Source organism: Acipenser ruthenus, chromosome 19, assembly GCF_902713425.1.
Source record: "Acipenser ruthenus chromosome 19, fAciRut3.2 maternal haplotype, whole genome shotgun sequence".
Lineage (NCBI taxonomy): Eukaryota > Metazoa > Chordata > Actinopteri > Acipenseriformes > Acipenseridae > Acipenser > Acipenser ruthenus.
Genome location: NC_081207.1, coordinates 17,737,543 through 17,760,430, shown reverse-complemented (window position 1 = coordinate 17,760,430; position 22,888 = coordinate 17,737,543). Strand labels below are relative to the sequence as shown.

The window sequence follows — 22,888 nt, the reverse complement described above, 5'->3', positions numbered from 1 at the left end:
TTATTATCATTAAAGCTCAAAAAACGTGAGGGAATGGAAGGTGCTGCAAAAATAGAATTAACAAGAACGATTGAAAGTGTACATAGTTCTTTTTTGACCTTTAACGATTAAAAGGGAGTGACTTTCTGATGTAAACAACTTGCATTTGAGATCCAAAGGAGCAAGAACATTAAAAGAAAAGACATTCTGTACACAGGTAAGAAAAAATAGATTTCACTTGAAACTAAATATATATTTTGTATTTGTCTGGATACTTGCATCAAGTTTCACACACCCTATTTTACAGTCCTGACAACATTTTGCTTGGCAGGTGCTGTTTTGTTCACTCTCAAGTATTGGCATCTCTGGGTTTGTGAAACCAGCAGTTCATTATTATTTGGTATACATTCTAATTTCAGGTGTAATCTGAATCTTAATTTCATTCAATTTGGGTTCCTGAGGAAAAAATCCAACACAGCCGTGGATCCCAAATTCCAGCCACTTCTGACCTTTTTTTTTTTTTTTTTTTACTTCTCCTCACTTTCATCTCTGCCTTCAAACATTACTTAGGCCTGTCAGCTGTTTCCAAATCCTAGTAATCATGTGGGTCTGTGCGTTGAAAGGATCTCAATTATCTTACTGAACATGAGAAATACATTTCATTTTAAGCAAGCGCACCTCAACTCTGTCTGTAATTGAGCCCTGAGCCTCTGTCTGTCTTGATTTGGATTTCACTGTGGATTTCACTAATGTCCACCTGGGGCTAGTTTGACACCACTTGAAATAGTCCTGGAGATTTTATATTAGTCGTACCATAAGGAAAGAAACATAGATATCCATGTGTCACTTGTTTGAAAGCCTGATAGAACTGATAGAAGTTTTTTCCCCCCTGGGCTTTTCAGGTAATTTAGTGATAATCTCTTCCCTTTGTTTTTTTTTGTAGGTAAGGTAATAGCTGGTGTTGAGAAACTGGTTTTGCCTTTTAATCAGGTGCTCCTATGTTTCATATAGCCTTTGAAAAAACAGCTGATTGTTGAGTGGAGGCTTTGCCATCCTTTTGATGTCGAACAGGGATTGGTATAGGGATCAGGTTGCCAACTAAATGGGTGTATAAAAAAACTATAAAAATGAAGGGCACTTCTGGTAAGCTGGTTTTGAATTCCTTCAGCGAATTAAAAGGATACTTTATATCATCTGCATAGTCCTGATATGTAATTTATTACCTGATTTAATATCCTATTATGTCTTTTCTGTATGATTTACCTATTGTTGTGTTTGCTTAGGTCATTTTTTGCTATGCTTACTAACTATTCCGGCAAAAACGGCATACAACACTTCCCTCCCTCACTTCCTTTAGGGCAATGTTTTGCTGAAATAGTTAGCAAGCACATCAAATAAATAAAGTGGAAACAACAACAGACAATCATACATAACATATATATTAAAAAAGGATATTGAACAGTATAGTATATTAAGTATTAGCAAGTGTTGATTATATGGGTTATTAATAAAAACAAAAATACCTGTTTTATTAATAGCTTTTAGCATTGACTATAATGATGACCTTTCACAAGTTGCAGATACAGTTCTGTTTGACTCCATCTGGCTGCTGATAGCCATGTCTGTAACTAAAGGACAAAGCAAGCACAAAGTTTAAACGGTGTTACTGCTTCCCTTATAGATTTTGCAAAAATAGCTTTTTTTTGTATGTTACTATATATTTAATTATTGATCATGTTTTCTTACTGTTCTGTGTAACCAACTGCCATCGTGCTTCTATTTACTGTACTATAAAGCAGATGGTGTCAATAGTGTTGAAAGGTCACAGAATCACATGATTTCTCATGAACCAGGTGCCAAAGACACATGGCAAAGCAACACAGGCCTGCAAGCAAGATGGCAGGCACAGATTGAGCAATGGATAAAAATATAAAAGCAAAAAAATAAATATAAAATACTAAAGTCGTAGCTTTGTGCCCTAAAATGAGTTAAATGTTGTTTTAATACATAGGCATTAAACAACACTATTTTTGAAGGAACATGACTGCTTTTTGTTTTTGTTGTTTCCAGGTGCTCAGTGACGTGCTGCGGGATCTGTACCATGTCCTCAAGCATGTGGTGCAGCACGACCGCGATGATGTCACCATGCTCCACGCCCAGCTGGTGCTGAAAGAGCTTGATGATGTCATGTGGCGCTACATCTTCCCAGCACAGAAACTCGAGAAGAAGATCGTGGTGATCCCTTAGATCTTGCCGTCTCTACACAACACTGTATTGTATAATGCTTGTAATATGTTTCTGCTCATTTTAAATTTCTATTAAATGCCTTGAACTGCGAGTTTGCTGTTAAATCTACCATCACCGGGGATCGCCAAAGTTGGTTGTGCCGAAAATGGGTAGAGAAGGGGTTGTATTTAGTTTTATCTTGGCTGCCATACTTTGTGTTGAAGACAGAGGCTCTATTTAAATAACCACAGTACATGAATGTATGCTGGTGTAGACACAGAGACTACTATAGTCTGAGTTGTTGCAGAGTGAATGGTTGACAGATCATTTTGTTACAAGCGAATATATTAGAAATAATAAAAAAAAAACAGAACATTTGAATAGACTTACTTTATAAAAAATAAAGAATACCTGTAATATATATATTAAAACCATACAAATCAATCTTGTACTTGTGTTTCATATTGTTAGTCACACAATTCATCAGCACTAGAATACTGTAAAGGCTCTAATGTACTGCATGGAATCAGCTATTGCAGTACAATGAAAGAGCAATAAAAGAATGATAAAAATCAACATACTGGGCACTACAATAATAGACACATGTTCCTATCTGCACATACCAGAATTGCCTGCACTGCTTTCATTCATACTATCCAAGGGCATTTAGGGTACTATGATGCTAAATAACCTTGGTGACACTAATGTTCTTCTGACGACCAAAAAAAAAAAGCCTTCCCCGGCTGCACTATTTATAAGAATCACTGATCCCCTTTTTCCGAGGCTGAAGCTATTACTTTAATTACCATTCTGCCATGTGCTGCAGTTTTTTGGTACCTAGCTGTAGTGCAGGCAGCTGTGTTCATCTATATTGCTGCAAAACAGAGTGAATGCCCTTTTAGGATTCCTTGTGCAGTTTGATATATTCGGCAGCAGGATTTATAGATATTAGAGTTGATATGAAATAGAATGAATGGGGTGAAAGTTTCACTCAGCCAGCACTGGACTGCAGTATGAATATTAATTACACAGAGCTTTTTTTTTCTTCTTTCCACCTCCCCTCCCACATTCCCTGTGCCTTTGGATCTACTAGCGTAAGGGAGAGCCGTATTTTATACAGGATGTATTGACATGCTAAGATGATTGGATACTACGTTAATGAATTGATAAGAAATCCATTTCCATGATATAATTAGGAACACATACAACATTTTTTTTTTTTTTTTTTTTTTTTATACTGCAATGGATTCAAAGGATGCTACTGCAGCAGTAAAACTGGAGCTTAAAATAAAGTATTTACCTCGATCTATAATGAAGCTTGCTTCAGGCTTTTTCCTACCTCAGGGGGGTTCTTTCTCAGGCAAGGGTGAGAAATAAAGATCTTGAAGCTGTGCCTGTGTGTTGGTTTTTTTTTTTTTTTTTTTTTAATCCACTGATTACTAAAATGATGTTAATGAAATAGATGCAATTCCCCAGCCCTGGGAGCAAAGGGCTGCTTTTTTTGGAAGATGATTTAAATTGGATTTGAAAAAGTATTTTTAAATTTCTTCTGATCCATGAAACAAGGCGATTTCTGTGTGCTGGATAACTCAAGGGGGACTTTGTGAGAGGAAAACACAGAGGGCATTATCTGTGATTAGAAGGTAAAGGCTTTTAATGAATTAAAAACTGCTTTTCCCGTCTAAATGTAAAGTGTGGGCATTTTGGAAGTATACAAATACAGTAATGTAGCTGCAGCATATAATGGAAAGTTATATAGAGAGAAATGCATTTCAATAATTGAAGTTACTTTAATGGAAACTGTCTTGTGTGTAATGGATTTTATATCTTAATGATTAAGACAGTATTGAAGCTACTGTTGAAAAAAGTGTATTGTTCTTTGAGCTTGCAATGATAAAGATACGACAAGTACAGAAATACAAAGCTTAACTGCTCTTTGTATTCTGGTAGAGGAGTGAAGATCCCAGCAATAACAGTCTTAAATTAAAGTTTATGCTTGCATGGATGAAATCGCTTCAATCACTGAACATAACCAATGGTTCAGTTACATTAGTGTGACTGCACTGCTTTGCATTGACAGTTCATCTGATTTATTCTGGGCCTGGTGCCAACATTCTTTATATATTCACTGTGCTTCCTGTCTTAATTTCAAGTGTCTCTTTAGTTCACCTGTACAACTGAAATACAGTAAAAAAAAAAAAAAAAATCACAATCTAGGTTTGTATTCATCTTTTTATTTGTTTTCTTTTTCAGTGAATACATACCTACATAAGATACTTCAGTTTACTGAAACATTGTTTCTGTATATGTGATTTTAAAATATAAAGTGAAAAGTGTGCTTTTTGTGTGTACATTATTGTGTTGCAGGTTTGTTTAGTTTGTACATCAGTGTACAGCTGCCTAATTAAAGCTTTATTTTGAGAAATTACATCAATTAGGAAAGTTGATGAGAAATTGGGACACCTAAAAATATCAAACTCTAAAGCAATTAAAACTCTGCTCTTTGGGTATTTGTACTTTCAAGGTGGTTGTGTGTGTTAACTCTTTAAAGACCTAGCAGTTGGGATATGTTCCTATTCTGTATAAACCTGTGCTGGAGCCCCTACTAGTTGTGTTGGGTATATATGAAAAAAATTGGTTGTAACCGGATACAAATATTATGACATAAAAATATTATCATTAAAACAGTAACAAAAAATAAATAAAGAGTTAGTCACTTCATCTTTAACTTAAATATCAATTTTTTACAGTTCCCTTACAGTGGCATTTGCAATCATTTAGAGTGGTTCTAGTTATTATCATTTTTCTAAAAATCTGCCCTTAATTGGCTTTGAGCTGCTCTGAGTTTGTCTGGTGAGTGCTGACACTGAAACACCTTCTTCATTCTGTTCCAGCTCTGCCAGCCCCTACATTTATACAGATAATGTGAAAGGTCACCGGTCCTTGTAAATTGTCCAGCAAGCTCAATAATAGTCACTCACAAACAGTTTTTTTTTTTTGATTTTTTTTAATGTTTAGCAATACGCAAAGGGTACACATCTGAATGTGGTCAGGTGCATACCCATTATCTGCCAAGCTCTTATCAACCTTTGGCAACACCGGTCACTTAAAGGGGCAACAGTACAGTTGGCATACAGTTAACCGTTAAAAGTAACTATTAGTAGGGTTTGTTGCAACCTCCGAATTGGGTATCCAGAATAAAAAAACTTGGTAGACCTATTTAAGGTTGCACCATCCAACCCCCTTTCCCCAATCACAACAAATACTTTGTATGAAAAACCCAATATCTCCTCTTGGCAACCAAAAGATACCACTTGTAAGCAGTGTTTGTTTGAGTGTGGCTATACTTGTCACTGTTCCTTAAGGGGCCAATATAAGTGGGAGTCATGCGATAAAACCATGTGCTTAGGACTTTTGTTATAATAGAGATTCACATGAGCACCCAGTAGTCATAAACAGAGATACCCGTGTACAGCTGCTTCTGCAGCACTGATAGTAGTTACAGTAGCTCGTCTGTAACCTCTAGTGGATCAATTTATATCAACTGGTATGTCAGTTGCAATTGACTTTAGCACTGTGAAGCTGATCACTTACTGGAATTGCAGTATTACTTTACACATTACTGTAGAGTCAATTATACAGATAGTAGCCATCACTTTAAGACTTATAGTTTGAATTGTGTAAAAAAACAAAGTGCCTTTTTTCCCCCAAGCCTTTTGCATGAGGTAGTACCTCTTGCTGCCTTGCTGTGCTATGTTTCTTTGCCAGTACTAGCACTAATACTACTTTCATCAAAATGCCATTCCATATTATCTTGTGAATATATGTCATTGTGTGCACAGAACATATGACACAATTCTAAAGTTTAAAAAAAAAAAAAACTCTTTTATGTCTAATTAAAACCATTTCGCTCAGTTTAAACAGACAGAACCCAACCTGCACTAGATGACATCCCTTGTAACAATAACACCTCACACAAAACGCATTAGTTTATATTATCCTCAATATTATTGGCAGAAAGCCTTCTGTGCACCACTTCATGGCCCTTGCTGGGAGTGCTTGCTTCATAGAGTTATCGGAAGTTGTGACTGCAGGCTAAATCCCAGGTAGAGGTTCTTGTCCCTTGGGATAGCTGTCTGGATAACATTTAGCATTCAGTGCAGGAAACAAACAGTATGGAATTAGATTACCCTCATTCATGTTTTTAAAGTAACTTTAATTCACCCCCCACAAGACAAAAACATGTTACCACATGAATAGAGCTCCCCGCCCCTTTTACAGACTACAGTGCCAGATTTCCAAAGTGCTCCAGCTTATTTAAATCCTCTATTAGAATCAGACCATCTTCAGTTCAGGGGATTACAACTTTTATGATATCTTGTGAGTGCCGTGCCACTTATTCTGTGTTGTTTGACCAAGGCACACGCTCATTTGACATGCCCTAGTGGGTGAAAATGAAAAACACTGGAATAAACATTCAAGGAATGGGTCCCTCATTTATCCTTTCCATTCTCATTTATTGCATATTGTAGTCTGTCAGTGTGGCTGTACGTTTTGCTCTTTCATAATAATGCAATGCCTGTTTCTATTGCAGCACATAAGAGTCTTTATAGAACTTTACTGTGTTTATGATTTAACAACATTAATGCAACATTACTAATACAATAATGAATTATATTATGATGATAACCATCATCATCATCAATAATAATAATAATAATAATAATAATAATAATAATAATATGAAGTAAGCGTTAATTAACAGCGCATCTTCCATCTTCAAATTAAGCCCTTAACCAACATTGTTTTTCAGAGGTATTTGCAAATGATAAGAAACATATTAGTTTCTTCTTGTGTATAACTATTGCCATACAGTCACTCTCTGTCATTCCAATAGACAACCCGCCCCCCACCCCCAAAATCAACAGTAACCTAATTCAGTACTGTATATTATAAATAACCCAGTTTTCTTTATTTATTTGTATTCTTCCAAACTTGTTGGAATCCCAATTGAATGGGTGCAGTACATACACAATATTTAAACAGAAGTTCCCTTTTGAGATTTATTTTTATTTTCCAGTGATCAAATTCTTTCCTCCTCTCTGTAGTTTTTCATTTTACTTACTATTGCAGTTTTAGGAGATCCGCTTGCATTTATTAATTCAACCCAGTCCTCACATCCCTAGCTATGTTCCTCCCTCCCCCTTATCTTACCCAAACCTGTCTCAGCGTCACAGCGCTGGAAGGGTGGAGATTTAAAGCAAACTTTCTCAGGAGCTCCTTCAGTCGCAGATCAGAGCCACTTCATCACACCTGAGATACAGGGCAACTGCAAATGGACTAAAGATCCTCTTTACAACAGAAGAACAGTGAGTACTTACAACCATTACTGAGTTGCATGATTTTTACTGAATAATGAAAATAATACATGTATATACTGTATATTTATATAAATATATAATATATACATTTATGTAAGCTATGTATATATTTAAAATAAGGTGGAAATTCAGTGTGGATTAAGAGAAATGAAATAAAGAAGAGTATTGAGGAATCTGCACAAACTCAAAGAATCACAGACACACACATATATATTGTACATATATTTCGTCAAAAGCTTTTTAACATTTCTTTTGAATATATTATTTTTTTAATATTTTTTAAAAAAGTACAGTATGGTAGCTATACTGGTATGTTATTTCTTTTGACAATAATTTAACAGTGTATGGTTATACAGTTTACTGCGTTCTGGTTTCTTTAAAGATCGTACTTATAAATACACATGCCACTTTCTCTATATTCCACAGAAAGAACATATTCAAATAAATCACCACCACCAGTCCAGTTAATTTTTTTTATCACCCATTTCTGCACAGTTGTATTAGAACAGTGTAGCTTACTGTTACTCCACAGCTGAATGCATGGAATGGGTACCACTAAGAATTCAAGCTGCTGTCTGTCAGATTACTGTGCCGATGAAGTGAATTCAAGTTCTATTTATGTACACTGTGTAGAAAGCAATTACATAACGAAAGAAAAATAATATTTTCAAGCACGCACTGTACTTAAGGTTTATTTTATATACATACATGCAGACATATCGGTACATACATAATATATATTGACATAAATACATACAAGTTAGAAAAAAGGAAAAAAAGTAGTAAATGATTATGAATATTTGGATATAATAGAACTTCTTTAATGGATTTAACTTGTGCATATCAGACTTGTTTTGTATTAACCAGTGCACAAAAATCTTTCACTTTCTATCTATGTGTCTGTGTGTATGTCTAAGTGTGTTTTCTGTACATGTGGGTGTATTCATGTTATTCTACAATTAAGAGCAGCCACTTTTGCCTCATGTCACACTAAAATCAATCGGTAATCAGTAAAGAGTAAGGGTTTGTTGCTTCAAAGATTGGCACCACAGAAAACTATATTTTTGTATAGATATATATTCTGTTTTTCTGTTTATCAAGTGCTTCTAATAAGAGGAAAAACTTATGTATTTGTATAAATCTGTAGCAGTATGTGGATATCTAAAGAATTATTAAACATATTCAGTAGCTATGTCAATAGATTATTTTTTTTTATTTTTTTTTTTTATTTTTTTTTTTTTACAAAGACCTAATGCATGTTAACTCTATTCGATTACATTGTGGTTACAGTTAATACAATAAAGTGTACAAAAAATACAAATAGGTCAGCACTTTTTCTTAATACATCATTTTTAAAACACAGTATATGTGTAGAACAATTACATTTGGGCACTGTTCAAAAGTGGCACATTCCCTTTGCAATATTTCAAAACTGTACAACATCTATACATACGTTGTTAACTTTTGAATCCTGCAATTTCTCAGCACTGTGCTTTTCCCTGAATCCATGCTCTGATAATATTCCTCTGAATGAAACCTCTCTTTGAGTTTTCTCTGGGAGGTAATTTAATGAATGAATGAGTGAGATTGTTTCATCGCCCCAGGCCTGACCGAGCCAAGACAACCTGGCCTTTTAATTAAAGCCATTACCCTGCCAAGGCTTACCTGAGCCACAGAGCAAACCCCATCGCTCCAGCAGAGAGAGATGAAAAAACAGCATTAACCCACTTTGTTTGAATAAGTCATGTTTCGTTACATTAGAAATCAGTACCACATTCATTTTAAATGCTATGTGCTACACCCATAAGCAGTAAAACCTTTTAAGCATTTGGTTTTCCAGTTTAGATTTCTGTAATATATTAAAATAGAATATTTAACAAGAAGTATATTTGCTTACTCTGGATCAATTTTTTTATAGTACAGCTACTGTATGGCCAAAAGTTTTGCATAACCCTATAGAATTAACAAATTTTGCTTCATAAAGTCAAATGAAACCTGCTGAATAATGTTATGTTAACACTGAATTACATACCGCTTTGTAGTTTTCCATATACTTAACAAAAAGCATTTCAAAGTCTAACATGAAATACTATAATATTATTATGGCTTCCAGTAGACTTTGCAATATAATTTGGTCATTTATTTGATTACATAATGTTAAATAAAAAATTTACATTATGTTCATATATTTTTAAAAAAAATATTATTATGTCTCAATCCAAAAATTCAAGCAAAATGAAAAAATGAAGCAGGCGCCTACGCAAAGTAGCCCTGTACACAAATTTGATCATGCTGATAGTCATTACATTTAGAGAAAGTCTGGTGAGGTGTACAAAGAAAAGAACATTACCTACTGTCAAGCATGGAGATGGTAATATCCTTCTATGGGGCTGTTTTTCCTCTAATGGCACAAGCAATTTAGTTCCAATACATGATAAAATGGATTCTATAGCATACCAAAAGACATTAACCAATCATCTGAAACCCTCCACTACCAAAAGCGCAAGTGGACATTCCAACACAATGATCCAAAGCACACATCAAAGTCTACTTCAGAATGGTTAAAGAAGCATAAAATCAAGGTTCTGGAATCTAGTCAAAGTCTCGATCTAAATCCGATTGAGAATCTTTGGTAGTTGAAGGCGGCTGTGCACAAGAGAAGTCCTCAGAATTTGAATGAACTGGAACAACTTTGCATTGAAGAATGGTAAAAAAATCACAAAAGAATCATGCCAAAAGCTCATTGACAAATATCCTAATCATTTAAAAGAGATTATTATTGCTAAAGGTGCCTCAACTAGCTATTAATTTAATTTTCCTTGTCAGGGTATGAATACTTTTTAATTAGCATTTTTGGAGTTTTTCCTATAATTATTTGTTTCGAGAAATGATTAATTTCCATTGGGGTATGTAAACTTTTGACTACAACTGTGAATGTCTATATATATATGTGTGTGTGTGTATATAGGAGGCTGTGTGGTCCAGTGGTTAAAGAAAAGAGTTTCTAACCAGGAGGTCCCCGGTTCAAATCCCACCTCAACCACTCACTCATTGTGTGACCCTGAGCAAGTCATTTAACCTGCTTGTGCTCCGTCTTTTGGGTGAAACATAATTGTGACTCTGCAGCTGATGCATAGTTCACACACCCTAGTCTCTGTAAGTTGCCTTGGATAAATGTGTCTGCTAAATAAACAAATGATAATATATATACTATTTCGTAATACTTTACTATCTCTGCACTGTATTTTAAAACTGCTTCGAATTTTTAAAAATATTTTTTGTAATGCTCTAAAATGTCATTCTGAAACCACATGATTCATACTTACCAGTCCCTTTTCTACTGGATCACTTAACCAGTCAACTATTCACTTCTACCCCTATTTCATTGTGTGGTCTGCTTGTTTTCTGTAGTTATTTTATATTAATCAGTTTTGCAGCTGTTGGTTCATCTCAGGATTCCTGTGGCTGCTTTGAGGCTGTTCTCTAGAGATCAGCTAGTTCATTTTTCCTCAGCCTGTGTGACTGACTGCATGCAAGTATAGTGACCTGACAATACACCAGATTGTCAACAGACACATTCTTTAGGTGAAATATATTATATAAACTATTCAAGCTAACAAAGATTAAAATCAATGGATAATGTTCCATTCTGTGTAAATGCATGTGTTATTTTACATGCATCATTTACCATTTTAAGTCATTTATTTCTTTAAGAGATAGACACAAGGCCATATTCATCAAGGTGCTTATAAGTTGCGCAATTTTCATTACTAGTCACAAACACATTTTGAGTGGAAATTACAGTACTTTGGTCCATCTTTGCCTTGTGCAAAATATATTTTAACAAACAAAAATAAAAATAATAAACCACCCAAATAGACCTGGTTGCAACTGAAAGTGTCTGGGCAAGTAAGTGTCCTATCCATTCCTAGCAGTATACTGAAATCCTGTGAACTTACCTGCCAAAAACCCCAGCATCTCTCCCTTGGTTTGTTCCCAGATGCCATCGAGATGTTCCACAGTGCTGAGGGTTATTGGCACCACCGTCTTTGCCTTGGCTGTCCTGCTGGGAATCCTGGCGGCCTACATTACCGGCTACCAGTTCATCCACACAGATCAGCACTACCTCTCCTTCGGACTGTACGGGGCCATCCTGGCCCTCCACCTCTTCTTCCAGAGCCTCTTTGCTTTCCTGGAGCACCGGCAGATGAGGAAGGAGGCCAGGAAAGAGATCCTGAGCAAGACAGTGGCCCTGTGCATCGCTGCCTTCCAGGAAGATCCTGACTACCTGAAGAAATGCCTCCAGTCTGTCAAAAGGATCTCCTTCCCCAACCTCAAGGTGGTCATGGTGGTGGATGGCAACAACCCCGATGACATGTACATGATGGAGCTCTTTAACGAGGTCATGGGATCTGAGCTGACAGGCACCTGTGTGTGGAAGGGTAATTACCATGTGGCCCCCAATGGAGAGAAGGACTACACCCTGGAGGAGGGCTCCAGGCGGGTGACTGAGGTCGTGAGGAACTGCAGGTACTCCTGCGTCATGCAGCAGTGGGGCGGAAAAAGGGAGGTCATGTACACAGCCTTCAAAGCACTTGGGGACTCAGTGGATTATATGCAGGTGAGTAATGACACTGAAACACAAGGTTTAAGTAGAAGTATTGAATGCTAGATAAGATGTTGCTGTGGAATTTGTGGTGTGGATGCAACAATTAATTGATTCATCAATTATTGATCGCCATGGCTTCCATTTTGTGAGCCAAAATTAAATAATCATTGATCAATGAATTACCCTGGTGCCCTACTTGGAACCTCTTGCATATAGTACTAACACATGCATGTTTTCTGATGTATCTGAAGATTTTAGTCAAGGGCCAGTCTACATTTTCTTGTTTCATGCTTCATCTCTGAGTAAATTTACAGAGATATTACTCTAAGATATATTGAAAATGAATACATGTTGGAAAGGTACATCATACTGGATCAGTTTACTGGTCTGTTTGTGTTTAAGTGGACTTGTTTTTCAAAACTACAGTACTAGAGCAGTCAGCAGTTTTCAGTAGAGAACGCTTAATTTCATGAGCTTTTTGTCCGTCTGAGAGTAATTTGGCCTCTCACAAGCAATTAAATGCTAATGGTACACGCACATTAGTACATTAACTACACTGTAGCTACACTACTTGCACTCTTTTTGTTATATTCTTTAATACATTTACCACAAAATTATACAACGGGGAAAATAACTTAAATCTAGGGTGTAACTACATGTAGTAAATGTACCTTTTCCAAAACTGTTTCCAACAAGCCCCAACTGTGTCTTGTACTTTTAAATCATAACTTTAAGGGGCCTTTTTTGTAACTAAGAATAGATATCACAAATTTCCCTCTGCATAGTAAATGTTTGAAGCAGGCACACTGTCCACACATCTGCCCCATGATTCTGTGCAGTGGTGTTGTACAGTGAATGCCATGGTGTTTCAGTACACCTGAACCCCAACCCCCTGGTCTATCGACACCTAATGAAGACAGACTCTCCTTCTTGACTGTTACCTGTTGAAATGTTCAAGCAGCTGAAAGAGGGCCATAGAACTTGACCAGATCAGAGCAGGCATGCAGTTAATGGCGTTTGGCACTGTTCTGTGATGCTATGCCGCTTCGTATGGGAGATTATGAAGTTGGCAGGTGCTCTATGCGGTACACCTTGGCTGTGTTACATTGTAATGATCACGATCTGGCCTGGCATGGAAATACCTAGTTGTGGCCAAAAGTTTTGTATCACCCTATAGAATTAACACATTTTGCTTCATAGTCGAATGTTACTTTAACATATAGAATAACATACCGCTTATATATATATATATATATATATATATATACAGACGTGCTCAAATTTGTTGGTACCCTTACAGCTCATTGAAATAATGCTTCATTCCTCCTAAAAAGTGATGAAATTAAAAGCTATTTTATCATGTATACTTGCATGCCTTTGGTATGTCATAGAATAAAGCAAAGAAGCTGTGAAAAGAGATGAATTATTGCTTATTCTACAAAGATATTCTAAAATGGCCTGGACACATTTGTTGGTACCCCTTAGAAAATATAATAAATAATTGGATTATAGTGATATTTCAAACTACTTAGTTTCTTTAATTAGTATCACGCATGTCTCCAATCTTGTAATCAGTCATTCAGCCTATTTAAATGGAGAAAAGTAGTTACTGTGCTGTTTGGTATCATTGTGTGCACCACACTGAACATGGACCAGAGAAAGCAAAGGAGAGAGTTGTCTGAGGAGATCAGAAAGAAAATAATAGACAAGCATGGTAAAGGTAAAGGCTACAAGACCATCTCCAAGCAGCTTGATGTTCCTGTGACAGCAGTTGCAAATATTATTAAGAAGTTTAAGGTCCATGGAACTGCAGCCAACCTCCCTGGGCGCGGCCGCAAGAGGAAAATCGACCCCACATTGAACAGAAGGATAGTGCGAATGGTAGAAAAAGAACCAAGGATAACTGCCAAAGAGATACAAGCTGAACTCCAAGGTGAAGGTACGTCAGTTTCTGATCGCACCATCCGTCGCTTTTTGAGCGAAAGTGGGCTCCATGGAAGAAGACCCAGGCGGACTCCACTTTTGAAAGAAAAACATAAAAAAGCCAGACTGGAATTTGCTAAAATGCATATTGAAAAGCCACAATCCTTCTGGGAGAATGTCCTTTGGACAAGTGAGTCAAAACTGGAGCTTTTTGGCAAGTCACATCAGCTCTATGTTCACAGACGAAAAAATGAAGCTTTCAAAGAAAAGAACACCATACCTACACTGAAACATGGAGGAGGCTCGGTTATGTTTTGGGGCTGCTTTGCTGTGCCTGGCACAGGATGCCTTGAATCTGTGCAGGACACAATGAAATCTCAAGACTATCAAGGCATTCTGGAGCGAAACGTACTGCCCAGTGTCAGAAAGCTCTGTCTCAGTCGCAGGTCATGGGTCCTCCAATAGGATAATGACCCAAAACACACAGCTAAAAGCACCCATGAATGGATAAGAACAAAACATTGGACTATTTTGAAGTGGCCTTCTATGAGTCCTGATCTGAATCCAATCGAACATCTATGGAAAGAGTTGAAACTTGCAGTCTGGAGAAGGCACCCATCAAACCTGAGACAGCTGGAGCAGTTTGCTCAGGAAGAGTGGGCCAAAAGGTGCAGAAGTCTCATTGAGAGCTACTGAAAACGTTTGATTGCAGTGATTGCCTCTAAAGGTTGTGCAACAAAATATTAGGTTAGCGGTCCCATCATTTTTGTCCATGCCATTTTCATTTGTTTTATTATTTACAATATTAAGTTGAATAAAAAATCAAAAGCAAAGTCTGATTTCTATTAAATATGGAATAAACAATGGTGGATGCCAATTACTTTTGTCAATTTCAAGTTATTTCAGAGAAAATTGTGCATTCTTCGTTTTTTGTGGAGGGGTACCAACAAATTTGGGCACGTCTGTATATATATATGACTCACCTCAAAGGTTACTACAGGTAAATGAGTGTCACGTATCTATGTGTTAAATACACCTGTAGAACCTTAGGAAAAGAAAAAAATTACATTTTCTTTTGGGAGTTTGATCTATTAGAACGTCACTGGTTTCATGTGCCACCCAATACAATACTTATTGAGCCTATCTAGGTGTATCTACCAAAAGTATGATTATTAATTCAGATTATAATATACACAGCTTTCTTTTAAAAGCAGCAATGGCTAAAGTCACACCCAGTCAAATGTACAACACCGTGAGTACAAGTAGGTATATACTTTATACATAATAATCATGGAAAATCCCAGGAAATATCCTGCCTAATCCAGACAGAGGAACTGTTCACTTGAAGAAAGAAAATACTTCAAAACTCATTCAAGACTTTAAAACAGGAAATTTAATTTGTTCAACCTGAAAGTAATTCTTAAGTAATTAATAGTAATCTTTTCTAAACCTTTACTACCTAATATACACACTACCCTTGTTGTTAACCAATGCATTTCAATACCTTTTCTTACCTCGTCTTAGATTTATAAACATTTTTACTGGCCCCTATTATTAAGAATACAATATTTTGGTTCTAAAGGTTTTTTTTTTTTAAATTTAAAGATATGCAAATGTTTCAATGTATATAGATGAATTGCTGCATCCTGGTACCTTTGCAGTAGGTCACATGGTCTGATTGATGCTGGACCATTGGAGGGAGTCTGAACTACAACCCATGAAGCAGCAGCAACTTTTCATCTAGTGTTATATTTAAAAAATATATGTTTTTGTCTTAACTACTGATCTTTTGTAGTTGCAGTGTACAATGTGTGTTAAATCCCTCCCGTGTTTGTTCCTGTGTGTTTGTCAGGTGTGTGACTCGGACACTGTCCTGGATCCTGCTTGTACCATGGAACTGCTGAAAATCATTGACCAGGATCCCAAAGTCGGAGGAGTTGGAGGGGATGTGCAGGTAAATAATCTCTGGTGAGAGATCACCGTATCCTCATTTCATTTTGAAGTGTCTCTGGGTGGCCTTTCAGATAACCTGTAAACACAATTCTCTTACCGCTCATCTATTTACAAAACTTAAGGACTGTTTTAAGAGGTCCAAATTACCCTCCCGGGAAAGACTTTGGGTCATGAACTTAAAAAAATATTTTCAACTCATCAATAGCTTTCGTAGTTGGAGGTGAATCTGAAAAGAATCCTCAGTTCAGTGGCATTCATTCATTTTGTTAGGACTTATTCATAGGTAACCATGGGATCAGACAAGTGTACAAGCCAATATCATGACTCTGATCACCGAGGTGGAACAACAGGGGCTGTTATTATCTCATTGGGAGTCATGTTATTGCTTTGTTCACTCGACCCTGCCCTGATGAATATCCCGTATTATAATACAAAGACCCTAAACCCGTTATTGATATTCATTAAATTTAAAACTAGTTTGAACCTTGGACACGTGTCTCTTGCTTTCTATCAAAACGTTCGACAGGACATTTACAAGACTTTCTCAAAGACTTCTCGACAAAATGGTTGCTATTAAGCTATTACTGTATGATTGAGTGTTCCTCAGTGGCACACAAGCAGGGGGTATAGGAACAATACCTTATTGTTTTAAATTGGTTATGGCTAATGAAATGATTCCATTATGAAATCTCATTTGTTTACTTTTAAAGTAAGCGTGTCATAACAAACATGTTTTCCTTTAAAAAATTATATCTGGTACCAATAAAAGTAAAGAAAGCTCTCGCTTAGCTTCAGGTATAAGTGTACAAGCCAAGTGATAACTGATCAGAAGAATGACTGTAGTATTTTAATATGTAACTTATCAAACTTCCTGTTTAGCAATATGTAGCGTAATAAAGCGTTTCCTTTCTTTTAATGCAAACTAGATCCTGAACAAGTACGATTCATGGATCTCCTTCCTGAGTAGCGTGCGCTACTGGATGGCCTTCAATGTGGAGAGGGCCTGCCAGTCCTACTTCGGCTGCGTCCAGTGCATCAGTGGGCCCCTGGGCATGTACCGCAACTCCCTCCTGCAGCAATTCCTGGAAGACTGGTACAACCAGACCTTCCTGGGCAGCAAGTGCAGCTTTGGGGACGACCGCCACCTCACCAACCGGGTCCTGAGCCTGGGCTACAAGACCAAATTTACTGCCAGATCCACGTGCCAGACCGAGACGCCTACAAAGTACCTCCGGTGGCTCAACCAGCAGACACGCTGGAGCAAATCCTACTTCCGCGAGTGGCTCTACAACGCCCTATGGTTCCACAAGCACAACCTGTGGATGACCTACGAGTCCGTGGTGACCGGCTTCTTCCCCTTTTTCCTGATCGCCACTGTTATCCACCTCTTCTACCGGGGCCGCATATGGAATATCCTGCTCTTCTTTCTTACGGTGCAGCTGGTGGGCATGATCAAAGCCACCTACGCCTGCTTCCTCCGGGGGAACGTGGTCATGATCTTCATGTCTCTTTACTCGCTCCTCTACATGTCCAGCCTACTCCCGGCCAAGATGTTCGCCATAGCCACCATCAACAAAGCCGGCTGGGGCACCTCTGGCCGGAAGAAGATTGTGGTCAACTTCATCGGCCTCATCCCCGTCACTGTGTGGTTCGCCATCCTGCTGGGAGGGATCTCCTACACCATCTACTGTGAGACTCAGGACCCTTTCAGTGAGACTGAGATAGCCTTCCTGATCGCTGGGGCCATAATTTACGCCAGCTACTGGATCATACTCCTCATCCTCTACTTGGCCATTGTGGCCAAACGGTGCAGCAAGAGAGAGGAGCAGTACAACCTGGCGTACGCTGAGGCCTAAACATTCTGGTGCTACATATATATCAACCGTAACTGGGCAATGCAGTAAACTATTTTCAGTCTTAAAGCACATATTAGGGGTAAAACCCCTGGCCCTAACTCATTTAAAGACCACAGCACTTGAATTGAGAGAAAAGCAGCATGGTTACTGTATGCTGCAAAGGTACTAAGACTGAGTGGGGAAAACAGGTTCTAAAGGGTTCCCAGGTATATTTCCAGCAGTGCCAACTTATTTCCTACCTGTTGCTATTGGATGCAATATATTCAATTAAGACTGATGAACAAAGTAATGAAGAACAAAGTGTTGGACTCATTTGTTGTTAACACTTAATCAGGTATTAAAATAGCAAAGAAGTCCATTTTAATCTCTATGTTGCCTTACATTTATTCAAAGCAAGGTGTCTCTTGCGTATTTCTAAAATTGATTGTCTTTACTTTACATCCCCAATACCGGGATGTTTTGGAGGCACACGTACAAGTACGTACATCAGACCTACATTTTTAGATGCATGTAAAGATCACCAAGGCGTGATCAAACTTAGCATGGCTATTTGTTAGCAGTAACGTTCGTTAGACCCTGAGAGTACAAAAATCTATGTCATGTTGACCAACTTATTCATGGATTCTAGCTTGTGATTAGTTGAGCAGATCACTAGTAAAAGCTCAATATCTTTGGATGGACACAACAAACATGTATTTTACTAAAACAAATGCAGCTGTAACAACCATAAATTCCATAGACAAATGTCTAAACGCCAAGCAGACAAACATTTAGGCTAATCTTTTTTCTTGTAAATTTGACCACAGTCCAGTACATACTTTTTCCTGGTTCTATTTTACTTCAAAAATCCTATTGAGTTTTTACACAGCAATTCCGTGTACCAGTTCAGCGAACTATAAAGGCAACTCAAAATACTCACACATAACTAACTACACAATCTATGCATACAAGTGAATTAATGAAATGCATGGTATACTGATCATTTTGAGTGCACAACAAAACCCTTGTTCAACCAGGCCGCACTTGGTGCCAATAACAGTGCAGGGCAATAATTTTGTGATGCAAGGTATCTCAATTGCCCATGCAAGACATCAAACATGTATAGTACCAGCTATGGTTCCAGCACACTGGTGAATATTTTAATAAGTCCAATATTGTATTTAAAGATTTCATAAACAATATGATGCGTTTTTGATGTTTTCATACTCTGAATTTTTCTATTTATTTCTTTAAACAAAACTGCTGATGTTTTGTAATTTACGAGTACCTCAGTCATTGAGCCTTTATTAACAAATTGAAATGCATTGAAAGCAAGACTTTTTGTTTGTGTTTTTATTTAATTTTGTAATTTAAATATTCTGTTACAACCAAAGAAAATAATTTCCAAGTGTTGAGAACCTATACAAACGTAGGAGACAAAATTTGGTTTAAACAATGTAGGGATTGATTTGTTTTTAGCCACATATTTATTAAACTTCCATTTAGGTCAAGGACAAGCAAGATGTTTGCAATGCCAAAAGTTGTGTGTGCTTTGTGAACCTGGAAGAGCAATCTGAATTTCACTGCTGATGTGCACTGTGAGAAATGTAAAGCAGTTTAATGCACTGTGCATTAGTCAGTCTGCTGAATGATGCTCATTTGCTGCTATTTGAAAGTCAATGTGATTAGGGTTACAATTTGGCTGCAGGTGCTCCGGTACAGTTTGTGTCAGTTAGGTTTTTTTTTACTAGTAACCCAGTGCAGAGGTACCATTTTCAGGACTACACACACCACAGCATTGTACTGCAGGCAAGTTAAAAAACAGGAACTGTCGAAAATTGTCACAGTAACCTTGAGCCATTATGATCACCTAAATGTGATGAGAAGGTCTTTAGATGTGGATTGCACTGGCCTAGGGTAGTTATTTGGGATAAGGACGGGTATGGATTATCTAAGCAGTTTTCACTTTCTCAAATGATGTAGATAATGCAGTATATTTTGATGATCTTAACAGTTCTAAAACATGTTTTATTGTGAACTTTATTCCATTGTATTTCTTATTGCGAAACTAATGCTAATGAATAATTCCATATCTTACCCTCCATTTTTTCGATCCCATACCCCTCGACTTACAAAGTTATTTCTAAGTAATTTGTCATTTGTTCACTTGTTTTCTCCAGTAAGGAACCACTTTTTATTTGTATTTTTTTTCCTATAAAATCTGTAATTTTGGTGTTAATTCAAGACATATTTATAAAATTAATCTCAGTATTCAAATGTTTGATCCCAGGGAAATACATCCCAAATGTTTTCGGTCCACGTTGATAGAACAGATCACCAGCTCAGTCTGCAATCCTACATGCACTTTATTAAGTACTAAATTTGTAATGCACGTCTTTCTAATGCATTACAAGACATTGCCTTGACTTATACTGTATACATAGCAGTGCTTCCACGGATGTATTAGTGAGCTGTAAGATCGTAGACATTTCAAAATGGATAGCCACTGGCCTCCGAGGTCATATTACTTTATAGCCTTGTTTAATTTGCATGTGGTAAAGAGTTATGATTTTTGGCTGGTTTCACATAACTAATCCAGAAATACCTTACCTTGGGTAACATTAGGTATTCCAAGATTAGTGCTAATTGGGGTCTGTGAAACCAGAAATTAGCATCTTTGGGGGGGAATACATTTTAATTATCTGAACAAAAGACAAAATACAGCCAGCCTTAAACTCTATATTAACCCCACTGGTGTTTCAATATAAAACAACTAAATCCAACATAGTCGGAAGAGGTTTGCATGTCCAGTATTTAGATTAATTACGGTTTAGATTAATAATATAGACCCTTTGTCTTTTTAGTTTGAAACCAAACAACTATGCAGCTACTTATATATATGGATAAATATATATTTTTTATTTTGTAAATTATCAACGTATATCTACTTTACACACATTATTATTATTATTATTATTATTATTATTATTATTATTATTATTATTATTATACATTGGGGATTGGAGCAGCTTTGATAGTAGCACTTTAGAAAATAGTTCAGTAGAATGGATGCTGAAAAGATAATTGCCTGTTGAACATCACTGCTGGTGAGTCCAGTCTTAGGTGCAGTATTTCTTTTGAGTTATTTGTGTTACATTTCCACAGCACTGGAAACCTAACATTTGAACCCACTACTGCCATCTAGTGTTTGGTGGAGCACCACAAGGAATAGTCAGTACAATTATGTAGAAATATTGTTCATTTCAATCTGTTGGGTTGCTGAAATGTCTCATTTAGAGAGAAGTATCTACTTGGTGCTGCACCCTTCCTTCCTTGTTTATACAAGCAGTTTATACACTCCGTCTTTTAGTTTCCTTGTACCAGTTTAATATCTTCCAGGACATGTCAGGTTTTACCTTAAAGAGTAAGCAGGTTTGTTATTTTTAATCGTCCCCTTACATTTTCATAATGTTTATAATCATTCTTAATAGTTTTTTTTTGGATAGGTACTTTGACTATTAGATCAGGCACTGCTCTTCAGTTCCAGTTGCCGGTCATGTCATATGTAATGTCAGCTCGATCAGCCAGTCTCATACAGGGGTGGTCAACGTTGGCACTTCCAACCCTGTTCTAAAGTGTTTAATTGAACCAATTAAACCTCCACCCAGACCAACTAGTTAATCATCTCATTGTATCTGTTAAACCTGAAGTGGAGTGGCCCTCCAGGACCTGTGCCATTCAGTGCACAGCAGCGTATTGCCAACAAAACAAAAATAAACTTGTTTCCAAAGTGGAACATCACTGAGATGATGCTGGCTCTTGGTACTATATACACTTCTAGCCAGATCGAGTCTAGATTACATAAATCACACGTGCCAAGGTACAGGGCCCTGTAGTGGCAAAGTTCCATCTCTCTACAGTTAATTGCAATGAGGCCATCTGACTATAACCACCCCTGTATCTTATCATATGTTACCACAGTTAAAATAAAGAGAAGGTTTACAGTGCTTTCAAACTGGGTTTGATTTTCTTTGGTTGGGGAAAAGACATTAATATAACCCAGCAGTTGCATTTAAACAACAGGTTTTACATAAGGTAACAATAAAAAATGTAAATAAATATATTTTTCTATTATGTATTTTTTAAACTGTATATTTAATACCATGGATGCTGGTAATGAGTGACCTGTGTAACCTAGCTGAATTTCATGGTAAAATGTTTTATTTTTCTTTATGTTGACACCTTAAAACAAATAAAAAATGTTATATATATATATATATATATATATATATATATATATATATATATATATATATATATATATATATATATATATGACTTTTAAAAGACAATAATTTTATTTCAAAATATGTATTTATTTTTGCAGACATTTTTAAAGCCTTTAAAAAAAATGGTTCAGATTTCAACTTGTTTTGTTTTTCAATAAACCCCTCTGGAATGTATTGTGTGTTTTTTGGTTTTTTTTTTCTTCACAGTTAAGGGTCACAGGATTTAAGAGATATGGTTAACAGCTTTATTGAGTTTATGCATTCCTGAAACCATAAAAATTATTACAAGGGCATTTCTACAGTAACTGGCTTAATATCCAAAAGGTAACTCACCACAGAGACTCGCATCTTGTTGTCTGAGTTATAGTTAGAGCACATTTAACATGACTTGTGATTCAGAATTCCCCAGTGCACGTATATGCAGGGGAGGGAAGGAGTGTGTGCTTTGTACAGCAAAGAAAAAGAGGAAAAATACAATACATACAGCACCTATAAGAGGAAACATCACATGTTCTTGTGAAACTGTATCCATAGCCCCCTTTCCCCAAGCAATCTTTATAACAGAACTATAAAGGGGCAGATAGAAATATTATAAAACACAGTAAATGTAGAAGTTATGTGTTTAAACTCAAAATAAACACCCTTTTGCTCACACGAGATTGGACATGCTCATGTGTGAACAAGCATTGCAAG

General features: G+C 36.8%; 1 protein-coding gene and 1 long non-coding RNA gene across 2 annotated transcripts in view; both read left to right on the top strand.

Annotated features, from left to right (window-relative positions):
- LOC117424119 (uncharacterized) overlaps positions 1 to 3,399 on the top strand; it is a 46,903-nt gene extending 43,504 nt beyond the window's left edge. Inside the window, exon 6 of the long non-coding RNA XR_009307774.1 lies at positions 2,050 to 3,399. This is a non-coding gene — a long non-coding RNA (uncharacterized LOC117424119). The remainder of the gene's footprint in view (positions 1 to 2,049) is intronic.
- A 4,036-nt stretch (positions 3,400 to 7,435) lies between these two features.
- Positions 7,436 to 22,141, top strand: LOC117424436 (hyaluronan synthase 3-like). The gene is made up of 4 exons (XM_034040763.3): positions 7,436 to 7,574; positions 11,587 to 12,207; positions 15,971 to 16,072; positions 16,998 to 22,141. Exons 2-4 carry the CDS (start codon positions 11,587 to 11,589, stop codon positions 17,925 to 17,927), a joined length of 1,653 nt encoding a protein of 550 aa, XP_033896654.2. The 5' UTR covers positions 7,436 to 7,574; the 3' UTR covers positions 17,928 to 22,141.
- The last annotated feature ends 747 nt before the right edge of the window (positions 22,142 to 22,888 follow it).

Bases quoted from the DNA above. Each gene is read 5' to 3' on its own strand.
- LOC117424436 (XM_034040763.3), top strand. From the start codon at position 11,587: ATGCCATCGAGATGTTCCACAGTGCTGAGGGTTATTGGCACCACCGTC. The intron at 12,208-15,970 runs GTGAGTAATGAC...TGTGTTTGTCAG, and splicing joins ACTCAGTGGATTATATGCAG to GTGTGTGACTCGGACACTGT. The intron at 16,073-16,997 runs GTAAATAATCTC...AATGCAAACTAG, and splicing joins GAGTTGGAGGGGATGTGCAG to ATCCTGAACAAGTACGATTC.